The sequence below is a fragment of the Aspergillus alliaceus genome (genome assembly GCF_009176365.1).
Source record: "Aspergillus alliaceus strain CBS 536.65 unplaced genomic scaffold BDW43scaffold_40, whole genome shotgun sequence".
In the NCBI taxonomy this organism is placed as follows: domain Eukaryota; kingdom Fungi; phylum Ascomycota; class Eurotiomycetes; order Eurotiales; family Aspergillaceae; genus Aspergillus; species Aspergillus alliaceus.
Genome location: NW_022474723.1, coordinates 153,637 through 166,730, shown reverse-complemented (window position 1 = coordinate 166,730; position 13,094 = coordinate 153,637). Strand labels below are relative to the sequence as shown.

General features: G+C 46.1%; 4 protein-coding genes and 1 non-coding gene across 5 annotated transcripts; 2 read left to right on the top strand and 3 right to left on the bottom strand.

Annotated features, from left to right (window-relative positions):
- Positions 1–1,428: 1,428 nt before the first annotated feature.
- Positions 1,429–2,518, bottom strand: BDW43DRAFT_284570 (uncharacterized protein). The gene has a single exon (XM_032042857.1). The coding sequence runs from the start codon at positions 2,326–2,328 to the stop codon at positions 2,056–2,058; it is 273 nt and encodes a 90-aa protein (XP_031897539.1). The 5' UTR covers positions 2,329–2,518; the 3' UTR covers positions 1,429–2,055.
- Positions 2,519–6,109: 3,591 nt separating this feature from the next.
- Positions 6,110–7,204, top strand: BDW43DRAFT_302228 (regulator of G-protein signaling domain-containing protein; the record flags this gene model as incomplete). The annotated part of the gene is made up of 1 exon (XM_032045202.1): positions 6,110–7,204. One exon carries the CDS (start codon positions 6,110–6,112, stop codon positions 7,202–7,204), a length of 1,095 nt encoding a protein of 364 aa, XP_031897538.1.
- Positions 7,205–8,188: 984 nt separating this feature from the next.
- Positions 8,189–8,260, top strand: BDW43DRAFT_t177. The gene has a single exon. It is a non-coding gene; the product is annotated as a tRNA-Gln (tRNA).
- A 180-nt stretch (positions 8,261–8,440) lies between these two features.
- On the bottom strand, positions 8,441–10,813 carry BDW43DRAFT_284562 (RUS1 family protein). Its single transcript, XM_032042856.1, has 7 exons — positions 10,565–10,813; positions 10,220–10,329; positions 10,135–10,147; positions 9,931–9,994; positions 9,527–9,867; positions 9,418–9,462; positions 8,441–9,364 (listed from the first exon to the last, which is right to left on the bottom strand). The coding sequence occupies exons 1-7, from the start codon at positions 10,709–10,711 to the stop codon at positions 8,543–8,545; spliced, it is 1,542 nt and encodes a 513-aa protein (XP_031897537.1). The 5' UTR covers positions 10,712–10,813; the 3' UTR covers positions 8,441–8,542.
- Positions 10,814–12,490: 1,677 nt separating this feature from the next.
- On the bottom strand, positions 12,491–12,931 carry BDW43DRAFT_313738 (alpha-ketoglutarate dehydrogenase subunit KGD4; the record flags this gene model as incomplete). Its single annotated transcript, XM_032047673.1, has 2 exons — positions 12,491–12,777; positions 12,856–12,931. The coding sequence occupies 2 exons, from the start codon at positions 12,929–12,931 to the stop codon at positions 12,491–12,493; spliced, it is 363 nt and encodes a 120-aa protein (XP_031897536.1).
- Between the last annotated feature and the right edge of the window lie 163 nt (positions 12,932–13,094).

The window sequence follows — 13,094 nt, the reverse complement described above, 5'->3', positions numbered from 1 at the left end:
CAGAAAGAAAGGATCCTCTACGTATTGAGTAATACGTTATTTGGAACAAATAACTGCCAACTATTCACAACTTGTCTTCCTATTCGATGACACGTGGATCTGATATGTTGCTTCGGTTTACAGGTGGAAAAGTATCGCAGTGCATACGCTTGATCGGTAGTGTTGGGGGAGTTCTAGCTGTAGCTCGCACTAGCTGTCTCATAGCTCCGATGTATTATGCATGTACTTTAGGAAGGTAGCTTGTCCGTGCCTCCAGTCTTGACTTGAATTTTCCCTATCTACAGGCTGTACGAGGAATTTACACTAGGGGAGAGATACTATCAGACGAACTATATATATCACGGTGTATGTTTGAAATGGCAAGCTTGAATCTTCATCATTGATTGGGACGAGCATTCGCTACCAACTTAACTGCAATTGAGTCGGTCAATCCGGTTCGCATTCCAGTCCAACAATCCGTTGGGATGAGCGAGGCTTGTTCGCAATTGGCACTCTCTTGATATCTCACGAGAGAAGCATACCCAATTCCCAAGGCGATATAAACTCTGTATCCACTTCTCCGCTGCGTATGTACATATACACAGTACTAAAGAACTTCGATACCTGAGATGGTGCTTCGCGCCATTTTTCGCAACCGTTCAGATCCACTTGGCCACTCCTCGGAAAACTAACCCTCATATTCTTATTATCAATCCCGACCGATGATAAGGTCATATCTTTCCACGTTGCTAATAATGGGACTATTGAAATTGATAATATTGAACCCGTTTTTACCTTATTTTCCGGAATGTAGCCGCACTAATCTTGATCGACAAATAGGAACATGGAACAAAAGCCATAGTTCCTAAAAGAGAGAGAGAGAGAAAGAAAAGTAAAGGGAAAGAAACAGGGAACCTTGTCAGATGTGGATACCTCTTACCCTATCGAACTATAGTATATAGCCTAACTACTCCGTAGCGATCAGAGCCTTATTTTGCCACAGCTTTTAGTAGATGATTTTTTTCTCTGTGTGGGGCTCAGGACGAAAAGTTCGATATTGAAGTGTAGGACTGTGGAGCTTAGGAACGACAATATCGGGCAGAGCAATCTCTATCTATAGACTTCGGTGAACACGGTCGAGTCAGTTGGCTCTCGTTCGTTAGTAAGGTCAATGTGAGGTTGCTGGGGCATTTGATCATTCGAGTGATGCTGGAGTTACAACGAGGTGCTTGAAGGGATTTCGGGTAAACTAGGGAATAGTTGGTCTATATCAGAATTTTTGGTCTGCTACCTATGTCACGTTGTTTCCAATGATGTAGTAGTGACTTCTATATTATTATGATTGATATTTGAGTTCGTTTGAAAAAAATTAAGATAAATAAATATATATATCTCAAACCTCCCAATCTAGGAATTCGCCTTGTATCTCCGTTCATAGATTAGTCTTGTTATGACAATAAGTAACTTTAAATGTACAGTTACACAGAAAAGCTACAATAAACAACTATCGATGTGGCGTTGGGCGACTAGAAGGCTTCCATGGATGTTCTAGAATCCAAAAATTTTCACCGCATCTGACCGCACTGAGCCCTGTGGCTTTTATCTTCTGACGAGACTGGAAGCGGGAAGAAACGGGATGCCCGAGGTTTGCAACTGCCTACGGGAAAAGGATGAGACTTTCCCGAGTTCTGACTCAGTTGCCACTTGAAACAAATAAACTAACTTATCTTTCTTTTATTAGGGTTGGTCTGGTGGCTCACCCTCATGTTCTTATTTGGGACTGGGCTGAGTGATCTGCAGATGAACAGGGACGACTTCAAATTACCTATGACGTTTTTTGTGTACGATGTTCGGCTTTAGTTAAAAGATTGTGAGGGATATCCTATTATCCATTGCAAGGGATGGCAGATCTTTGCTTCTGTGTAGGAGATGGCCCACCAGGCTTCCATTGGTGGGATTCATTTTATTCCTTGAGAACGGCATCTCGACACGCAATCCGTTTTACCTCATGGGATGGGGAATAGCATAGTATAAATCTATGCTTTGTAGTAGAAAGTCGATAATGATAGTCAATGATTAACTACTTGACATGTCTTGCCCAACGAAGTTAGAAGCCCAAGTCCGAGCCCATGGATAAATGCCAAGACATAATGAGAAAATGGGAAATAGGAAACTCGCTTTCGTCTCATGATCCCGAGCAAAACACACGTTGGCTGCCCTCATGTGTGGTGCGTGAGAGTGGAAGTGGGGCGTAACACTAAGCGCGATGGGAACCCTGTGGTATTCGCCGATGTCCCTGCCAACGAAAGGACCACGCGGGTTAAGAGTTATGTACACGCAAGCCACCATTACCCTGACTGGTCAGTAATGACCACGTACTTGAACGGGCCGAAGCCCTCTGATTAGTGGATCACTTTGCAATCCTTCCTAGGTTGTGTCGCCTTTTCCCTTACCGTCAAACTGGGGCAAACCTGCATTCTTTGGAATTCTTTTTGCCTTCGTTGACGTTCTGGAAAAAAAAAAAAAAAAAAAGAAAAAACCCTGCCCACCACCTCTTCTTTCTTTGGGCAGCCTATACCTTGCAGGCAAGAGTATTCATCATCATTGCCGTTCTCGGTGGATCAATTGAAACATTCCTTTCTTCTCTGCCATTCCGACTCAACCACACATCGAGACACATACACAATGTCTGCATGTCTGCATGTCTGCACTCCCTTGCAGACAAGTTGGGATAGTGGACTGCAAGCAGGGATGGTGACTGGTGCTACTACCATCATTAAACAAACGCCTGGATGGAGTCAAGCAAAGAGCCGGGGGTTACGTGATAAGTAGACGGGATTTGATGAACTACAAATGGCAAATGCACCTTAAGGCTAGCTCGAAAATGAAAGGTGGTCGGGGTTGCGACTACTCCAGAGTAGTTTAGCGAATCTTTTTCTTTTTCACTTTTTTTCTAAGACGTTCGTATAGGTGATTTTTTTTCTTCTTTGTTTTTTCCCTCTGCATCTAGACATCATTCCACAACCCCATTTGGGGGCTTGCAGATCCACTCCAAAAGTCTTGGGACAGAAGGAAAACCCACCCACCATCACCTCCCACGACACAACACCTTGCAGTTGGAATGAACAGATGCAGTTGAAAAATGTCTGAGCTCCCCGACTTACCTGACATTAGCCTTTCGGGTCAGGCTGCACTACTACTCATGAAGGTAACACCCCCTTGCCTCCAGGCTGCTGTATGGAGTTGATGGCTGCACTGCCTTCTTGGCATTCCTGCAGATCCTGACGTGGCGGGCCAATCAGAGCTCGGGATCCGCTCTGCACGACCACTCGTCAGGCCGTCTTGCGCCTTCAAACCACCACGACGGAGACGGGTTCCCTGACTTCGGATTCGAGAAACTTTCTCTCGGATGAGGTTATCATGGGTCATACAAGTAATTTTCCAGAGCAGTGGAAATCTTCAAGGTGCCATTCTACGATGTTGTCCGCAAGAACCCAAAAACACGTCGATTAAAGCTAATGTACGTCGATGATCATGGACCAGTAGTAGGTAGCAATGTTTTAAACTTAAGCTGTCACCAGCCCATGGCTTGTCATATACTACTTACTATAGTTGTGGGAAGTTTCCCAGATTCGGATGTGCTTCCCTACTGCAGTATGTACTCCGTGGTAATAATGTGTACGTATGTACTATGTATGTATGTATGTATTTAGGAAGAGATCCCCGAGTACACAGATACTGTATGTACATCAAGAGCAGGAAGGAGTATCGAAGAATGTACGACTAGTAGTTTATTCTATATATCTAGATGGATTTTTATTTTTTATTTTTACTCCATCCCTGTAGCTGCTAAATTAAACCCCAATGCACTAAAAAATCACAATAAAGCAGACCAAGTCGAGAGGCCAGACACCACGAGGCTTGCCGCCACAACGGGAATTGGCTTCTTTGGCCGAGGATATTAAACCATTATTATTCAGAGCTCCTGCATCAGGTGCTCGTACAACGACGACGGATTTTAGTGAATCGGCTTGAAGGCTTCCAGGTTTTACTTTTTCTTTTTTTAAATCCGCCCACCCCGGAAATATATCATGGTATCATACTGATATTAGTCGATGATCTCAACCTATGTTGTATGATCCATTACCATTACTGCGCAGACCTCCAGAAACCAGCATCCTCCTACATACATACATACTCCTACGCCCCCATACAGATATATCACCCTCCTTCCTGCCTGAGGGATTATTTTACCTCTGCCACTGCCTTCGCCCTGCGCAATTTTGTCATTGTGAACACTTTGCATACAGAAATTTTTCTCCTCAATTTCCCCTTACTCCTGACTCCTTCTTTGGATGTTCTATTGCGGAACATCGCATTGAATTCAACGTTGTGGTGAGTTGACCATTTTTCTTCTTTTATTTATAATTTTTTGTCGTTCTATTCCAATTTGGGACACACTTTTCTCCATTTTTTACCCCTTTCGTAGGGGGATTCCTTTCTTTTCTAGTGCACATTCCTCGAATGTGTCATGTCTGGAATGGAAGGTTCGTAGTGTGTGGTATAGGATCACCAACGGATGATAGAGAGAGAGAGAGAGAGAGACACCAAGACTCCGCTTTGAATTGATGGTTTTTACCATCCTCTCCACCATCACCATAACTACGACGCTTAATACTACTTTTCTTGAGTTACAACTTGCAAGGGATCCACCTGAGTTTTCTCTCTCTCTTTTTTTAAATTTTTTTTTTCTTTTTCTTTTCTTTTATTTTTGGTTGTTTCCACTTTTTTCCCATCCCAGGATTGACTTCCAGGACGGAGATCAATTTCGCTCCTCCACTGACGGACACGATCCTCTTTCACGATCTCCACCGCAGGGCCTTTCCAGATCCTGGTTCTGTTTGGGTTGAGTCTTCCGAGAGAGCCCAGAGGTCTTCTTTTATTTCCCTAGGGGACGATCTATCTGAAGGTGGATATGACGTGATCTGGCCTTGTTGGTGTGTATATGCGTGTATCCTCAATCTTTCAATTCATACGTTAGATATTCGTTGTTTTGATTCTCCATTCCTGCTCTTGTTTTTGTTGTTTCCCTCGGTCTCTCTCTGTCTCTGTCTCTCTCTCTCTCTCTCTCTAGCCGTTCGTCCTTCCATTTCAGGCAGGAAACGTGAAGTGAGAAACAAAGGGCCGTGACAAGTGCACTGGCATCATCGCGGGCCAAACCTGGGATCTGAGTGGCTCTCTATCTCCGCCGGCCTCGGTCTGATAGGACAGGCGCTTGATCGACCGGGAAGTTAGTCAACTGTGATTTGTGGCGGAAATACACGCTGTGGGCTCGCACCCTTTGGGTCGACCAACGTGGATGCTGTGTCTGGAACCCTCTTTTTTCTCGACGCTGTTCCTGTGGACCAAAACCACTCCCCCCCCCCCGGTTGCTCGACGCTTCCGTGCAGGATTCTGAACTCTCTGATCCGCAGCATCACATCACCCTTCCACCTTCCCGCCTCGTTTCTTATTATTTGAGAACCACTCAACCCCCGTTTTATCCTTCTCTTCTCTTTTTTCCCTACTTTCTTTCCTCCCCCGGTGTCGTCATCATTATCCTTCTTTGTGTACTTGTGCCTTAGTATTTTTCTTTTTCGGGGTCTTCCAAAAATTTTTTTCCCACCCATCTTAGACTCCTTACATTCACATCTCGGCCGCGGCACACGACTAATCAGTCCTTTCCCTCGATAACAGATCTCACCCTTCGTTCACTGAGATCCTTCCCCCACACTTACTCTGGTCCTATTTTAATTCCAGTGTCCCTCATCCCCCTCCTGACATTGTCTCCGAAGGCCCCGAATCGGCTTCGTTCGTTACACAACCGTTCCACCCATACGGCTTCTCGCATCCCCCGCCTGTTCTTATTGGCGAGCGCCTGTCCTCGCTGAGTCAGTATACGCTGGAATCTCCACCCTCGCCATTGACCCGTCATCTCCGGTCAGGGACACCCAAGCCCTATCGTTCTGTTCAGATTCGTGGAAGACAAACAGCGGGCTCTTCCCGAATTTCGAACCATCCCGGACTGGGGAAGATCAGGGTGGCTCAACGTACATTGAAACGTTCTAAAAAACCACGCACGCTATACGCGATGCTCAAAAAGAAGACCTTATACCCTCCTCTCCACTTCTGGCACAGCACTCCTACTTCTACGCCCGAACTCTCCCCCACATCTTCGTCTTCAGACAGTGAGTCAGACGAGGACATGGACCTGTCTGGCTCACGTCCGCTGAGTCTGACGGTTCCTGCGGGCGCATTTTGTCCCATGCGCCCAACTTTGGATGAGGTGCTTGCAAACACGGCACCTGCCCCCTACACGCTGAGCGCTTTTATGGCCTATCTCTCCCAGAATCACTGCCTTGAAACCTTGGAATTTACCCTCGAAGCCAAACGGTACCGAGAAACGTACGACTCCCTCAGTCATCAGTTGGGCCAGTTACCTATCGTAACCGATTGCCCGGAAAGCCAGCATCTGCGGATGCTTTGGCAGCGACTATTGACGGCCTACATCATTCCCGGATCACCGCGTGAGATAAATGTCTCCAGTGAAGTCCGCGAAGATATCCTTCGACACGCCAATTCGACCATCCCCCCTAACCCCGAAACTCTAGACGCCGCCATCAAACTTGTGCATGAATTGATGGAGGAGTCAATCTTCCTGCCCTTTCTGAATGCCCACTCCGCTACCGCTCAGATTATGCCGTTGGCGGAGCCGCTCTTCCCCCAGGAGGACGGCGTGACGGTGGTGTCCGGCCCGAGTCTCGACGAACACGCTGTGAAGCGCGCCAGATCGAAAGGCCGGCGACTGTCTCCGCGGTCTTCGAAAGATTTCGGGTCTCCCACTTCCTCGTCTGGTCATTCGGGCCGCTCGAACTTTTCCCTAAGCGCCATGACCTCCATGGGAAAATCCAGCCACCGACCTTCCGGTCACACTTCAAGCGGGAGCGGTGACTGCTCGGCTGGCCTGACGGACGACTCTGGAAGTCTACAATCGATGAGCACTGGCGAACCGATGACTCCTCCGACAACGCCACCATCCAGCGATGCCCACGGTCTGCACCTGGCCCACAGCCCGAAGCACCGCACTGACAACCCATGGAAGAAAATGGGAATGAAGTTGGGCTTCAAGAAGCGCTCGAATACCGGAAGCTCGGGGAGCAATAAACTGCAGGGCATGGATGAATGACTTGCCCTATGTCACTTCAACATCACCTTCAACTGATCCGTGCCCTTGGCACGACACTACGACCGACTTACACATCGCGGGGTTATTAGTCACAGTAATCTCCTCTTTCTCCTTTACCCCTTCACCATGTGATAGAACGACATGACCCGGTTTGCATATTTTCCACTGCATCCTATGATTGATCTCTTGGTTATTGAGCCGCATTCGCATTGACTTGGACATGATTCGACGGTGTAATGCATGGTGCATTGTTTTATTTTGGGAAGCATTGTCATAGCAGGCGTTTCGAGTGATTATGCAGTGAGCGAGCATTTCCTTTGTTATGTTTCAAAATAAGATAGAATATAGTCCCGAAACGGATGGGTGGTCATTTGTCAGGCGTTACTGTGTTGGTTTTGCAGTTCGGGCGATTGGGCATTCTTCGCCCCTTGTTTGATTTTGATGCATAAATGCTTCTGTCGCGATTGTTGATTGCATCGGACTGCCTGCATTATCTTCACTCTTCTCTGCATGTCTAGCATTTACATTCGAGAATAGATACCCATGGGTTCTTTGAACAAGTCTTATTTCCGCTACATCTATCTGAATGACCCTGCAAACCTCTACACTGAACGTAACGTAACCCCTATAAGATCTACGGTCTTATCACAAAGTAGAAAAATCATGTATAAACCAGCTCGCGAACTCCAAAGAGGCAGTCGAGAATGTCCCATGCCTATTCCATCTACTGTATAGCTGCAGTGTCGATACATGCATCTCTAATGGTCGCAATCCAGTTAGTAGTTACATACCTACTAGCGCGTTCCAGATTATTTCTTAGTACCTAAATAATATATTGCCTAGGCTCAGCAGTTTACACACTGACAGAATCGCATCGACCACTGGTGGTTTACAATTCCTTGTAACGAAAACTGGAAATATCCCTTATACAAGTACGTATAGGGTTATAAACTTTAATTAAGAAATAATCCTACATCAAAAGGCGGTTGTGTAGTGTAATGGTTAGCACCCGAGATTCTGATTCTCGTAATCCCGGTTCGATCCCGGGCACGACCTTTCTTTTTTTGTCTTTCTTTCTTTCTTGAATAAAGACACTGTTTGGTTTAGAGGTTATTCTGTTCTGCTTTCGGTTTGCTTTGTGTGTTGTGAATTGGCTGGTATATCGATGTGGACTTTATGTTTGTGTCTACTTGGGACTTGCACTTGGGTTGTATGATTCCTTTTTGATTGGCACTGTGTGTTTTGATTATGGTGAGGTAACTAACGCCTTTGATGGGCTGTGAGATCAAGCTTACACTATTTTAGAACATGTTCCCATAACCCAATGTATGAAGTTCTTCAATAATCATAAGCTACTCGCCGGCCAGACCTCGTTTCCAACGCTGCAATGTTAATATCCCATCCTGCCTGTGTCAAAGCTGACATGTACTGACCAGCGCGACACTCAGAGTTCAAAAAAGTCAATGTTTGAGATATCGCGTCCTTGATATGCTCATTCTCCACCTCATCGCCTTGCACCTCCGCTTTCTCTGCTGACAGACATAAAACCCGCGCAGCTAGTAAAGCGTGCATCCAGGCCTTGAGCTGTGATCGAGTGGTACTGCTCGTTTTCAGGAGGATCTTTGCATTCCATAATTTGCAGTCATGATGCAAGAAGAGGAGATAGTCTTCTGATTCGAAGAGAGCGAAGAGCCAAGACATTGGTATTGGGGTGCTGAGGGAACCGGATTCTGTATGGGGCGAGGAGGATGGGGCAAGGAATTGCTCGAGGGAGACGCCGATACGGCAGAAGCCTAGTTTGTATTGTGTTGATGCAGCAGATGAGATCCATCTTAGGACACCATCGGCCTCGAAGATCTTCTCTTGTTTGGAGACTTGCCCTGGGGTGGGTATGTGCCACTGGCTTTTAGATTGAGTTACATTGGTTTGTTTTGGTTTTGTGTGGGCTTGTAGGGTGAGATTGACATCGTCGATGTCAAGATCCGGGTCAGAGTCTAGTAGGGTTGAGAAGACGATGTTTGCTCTTTGCCGGTTCAGACTGGTCATTTGCACGGAGCGAACAGCAGCGTAGTTGAGACTCAGGTGCAGGGTGAGGAGCATTACCAGTAAGATCCAGGTTGAAGTGTAGCTCGTTACACGAGAAACAACGAAGGAGCCAACCTGTATCTTATGAGCTTGATACATTACGAGGGAATATCAGATAGCAAGCTTACCAACATCCCAATAAGAGAGATGATAGTTTCTTGCGAGGAGTCTTTCTGGACATAATAATATCAATATTAGAATTAGAATTAAGACTTACTCAACATAAACAAAACGTACCGCATTGACCTCTGCGAGATTCCCCCATCGAGAAAAATGTGCACTCAAACTCGCCTTGGAGCTTCCTCCTGCGACGCCGCACAGAGCCCGTAGCACACCGGCTGTGCTAAGAACTGTCACCCGACTAACCCCTGCTGGGATTATCGGAGAAAGACAGTCTAGGATCATGGCAGCATCATTGAATACGTCAGCAGCAAGACGATACATTTTACATTCTGGTTCCAGGGCAGTGCCGACCCTATGTGCAAACAAAATGGTCGCAACCCGGCCGGATGAGTCTTGGAGAATATGAAGCAAAAGAGCAGCTGTCGGAGATGCATCCGCATTGCCCACACCGACGCCTGTTGAACTATATTTAGTAAAAACCGATATGACTTTGGGCGGGGACGGAATAATATCATTACCTTGTAGTACTGCTCTCGAAGATAAGAGACCGGCAATGGAACTACTGAAAGCTTGGAGCGAGTCCTTGGTCATCGGTACGTTAGCAATATTGATACATCCAAATTTGACGACGAGACGGCACCAAGAAAATATCCCAACTTTTCTCAGCTCGTTGGTAGCTACGAGGCCGTCGTTTATTGATACAGAAGAGATGGAGAACCCACAAAGATTTGGTACCTGCAATCTTCGTCAGCTGGGCGCACATTTAAGTCTCGTGCCACAGGTTAATCTGGGGCCGAAATAACTCACGAGACGTAATCATTACTGACGCTGTGAGGATAGCCAGAAGGAAGGAACACATCGATTAGGAGATTGGAGAGAGAGGATAGAGACCATGAGTGAGGTTTAGAGGATGGATGCTGTACGTCGTCAATTTCAGCTGTCATAGCAATGTATATTATTGACAGAGAATGAAATCTTTTTGGCGAGTCAATGGAGCCATATTTCTTTCACTCAAATTGTGATTGCCATATAAATAGCATTGATAGTGTCTACGGGAACGGGGGCTTCCATTGAACCCCAGGAGGTTCTTTGTTACCCATAAATGCCTCGAGACAGGAGATTAAAAATCAGTAATAGAACCTCAAAACATACTATTACATCCACACGCCCTGTAATCCTGCTCTTTTTCTTATCGCGGGGAAGATGCTCCAATGTTTTGGAGTAGACGTAAGTAGCAGTAGGATGGTTGGCCTCGTCTACCTCGGTGAAGGCGATGGTGTGGCTGTCATTTGAAATCATGCTTGGGTTTATTGGTTCAGCTTTTGGTTGAAAGATTCAAATTCGAGGGGGCACAGAGGTTGATGTTGAGCATATTTGGTCTTCAGGCAGTCAAGTGTGAAGTGTATGTTGGAAACGTGGTTGTTCCTTAGTCATCTCGCAAGTATTCAAATAATGGTTTAAATTATCATCATATCAGAACTACCCTTTGCATTTACATAAATTTATAATATATAGACCATTTACTATTCCTCACAACCTCAAACTTAGCACTTCCCAGCTGAAAGTATGCCTAGACTAGAAGCCTCGGTGGTAAGAAAAGCACACCTCGCTCTCGGAAAGCGAGGTGGCTCTAGGGCCATATACCGTTCATCTCATTAAAGGCTCGTCCTTGATGTGTCTACATCTCCGGGGAAATGTCTATAAACATATTACTACCTAGCCGGACATGGAGATGAGTACTGGGCATGACGAGACTCCTTTCTTTATCCTTGTGGCTTGTCTGTAGTCGCGTTCCTCAACGCCAGACTTTCGAGCAACTACATGAGGCAATCTAAAGGGACCTTGGAGTGTACTAGACAATTAACACGAAAGACCAAAGGTGACCTTCGATCAAGCCTGAAAATTGTATCGGGATACACTTGGCTGAAGGCGACATGCTTGGGGTTATACCAGAAGAAACCAACATACAAAGATAGGATAGCGCTGTTCGGCGGAGACATTCAAGGAGACGAATTCAGAGTGTTGACACTAGTTTCCAAAAGCACTAGAACCTATCCTTGCACATTTAATTGGGCAGCTTTAACATCAACGACCACCCCAGGGGATACCAAGCACAGGTCTGCGTTCTTCGATCATTTTTTGACCTGGGCTATTCATACCGTGTATTTAACTAAAAAGTAGGCCTAAGTAAGGCTCTCAAGAGACTAGCACAATGGTCAATTCTCCTATCATTTGTTATGGTTTGGTCCATAAATGAATGGAGGTATGGCAGCAGGTCCTTTATTTGTGTCCATTGAACTCTGATTTTCCTCCTCGCCATTAGCTATGATACTATTGTACGTCAGGCACTTCCAACGACTTAGCGAGTACACTATGCTTACTTAGGACAAATGTAGTACAAAGCAGTGGCTATACTGATTGTAGTCGGGCTACGTTACTATTTAGCACGTAGAGAAAAAGATCTTTTCTAACTAAAAGTTTATTGGAAGTTCTGAGTTGATAGGATTCTGTAATTCTGCGATAAAGAGTCCATCTAACACCTTGTCCTCGCCGAGCTCCAGTATGATACCGAAGAAGTCATTAAGAAACCAAGTCTTAGCAACAAATGCAAAGTGAAACCATCTATGCACGGATGTTTGTAAACCCCGAACATTCCGCAGTCAGACATCAAGACAATAACACCCCTATATAGTACGCCCGAAACAAAAAAACCGCTTAAGACTAGTAACCACCAGCGCCATGGTACTTAAAAACAAAGTACTTAAAAAACAAAGAGGAACAAACGAAAGTAACGGGGAGCCAACCAGAGATTTCCCTGATGTAGATTCTCCTGGACCCATCAGGTGCAAAGCTTCCAAACCCCTGCTGAGTAATGATGGTAGGGTTCACCACGAAGTGAGATTAATCCAGCCCCACATCCGGATGTTCTTCATGTGCAAAATATCGGAGAGGTATTTGCGTTGTGTATCCGTTCAGCGACCAGCTCAAAGGAGTAGGTACCTCAATCATCTCAACTTTTTTGAATCGTTTTGATCGTCTTCATATATCCATCGTCCCTCATCCATCACACAAGAGGGTCTAAGCGAAGAGACTAGCACCACCGGTCTCAATGGCCTCAATCTCAGCCTCACTCCACGGAAGACGCTGGAAGCGAGAAGGAAGCTCGGTACGGTCAAAGAATTCTCCATTCTTGGGCTCAACAGGGCCCAGGGAGGAGCCCGAGCTGCGGCCGATCGAGCCCTGGATGAAAGAGCCACGGCTCAAGGGGCCGTGCTGCTGAGCCTTGACACGGTAGGTAGCGAAAGAATCAGGAAGCGCGCCCGAAGGGGAAGCGGGGTGAGGACGGGGAGTGTGGTCAATGGATTCTAGTATAATGTGTTAGTTTAGTCTCAATTATCCTTTTTACCTCCCCCGCCGGCAAGCAAGGTAACCAAGGCACATACGAGGCACAGAACGACGACCAAGGAACCGGATTAGAGGAGTCCGGGCAGCGGCACGGAGAGCAGCAGTGGCGTGCATTTTGGAATGTGGCGTAAGGGAAGGATCAAGGTTGTTCAAAAGGAGGTAATTTCAATTGAGCCGAAGAGATTGCGCGAAGAATTGGAGGGATCCGCTACCGCCCGACGCGACCAAAAAGTTAGGTAAATTATTAAGGTTGGTATGACCTAAGTTTTGCTTTTTG

Bases quoted from the DNA above. Each gene is read 5' to 3' on its own strand.
- BDW43DRAFT_284570 (XM_032042857.1), bottom strand. From the start codon at position 2,328: ATGGTGGCTTGCGTGTACATAACTCTTAACCCGCGTGGTCCTTTCGTT.
- BDW43DRAFT_284562 (XM_032042856.1), bottom strand. From the start codon at position 10,711: ATGATTTCAAATGACAGCCACACCATCGCCTTCACCGAGGTAGACGAG. The intron at 9,463-9,526 runs GTACGTTTTGTT...TATTATGTCCAG, and splicing joins ATCTCGCAGAGGTCAATGCG to AAAGACTCCTCGCAAGAAAC. The intron at 9,365-9,417 runs GTAAGCTTGCTA...CATAAGATACAG, and splicing joins TCTCTCTTATTGGGATGTTG to GTTGGCTCCTTCGTTGTTTC.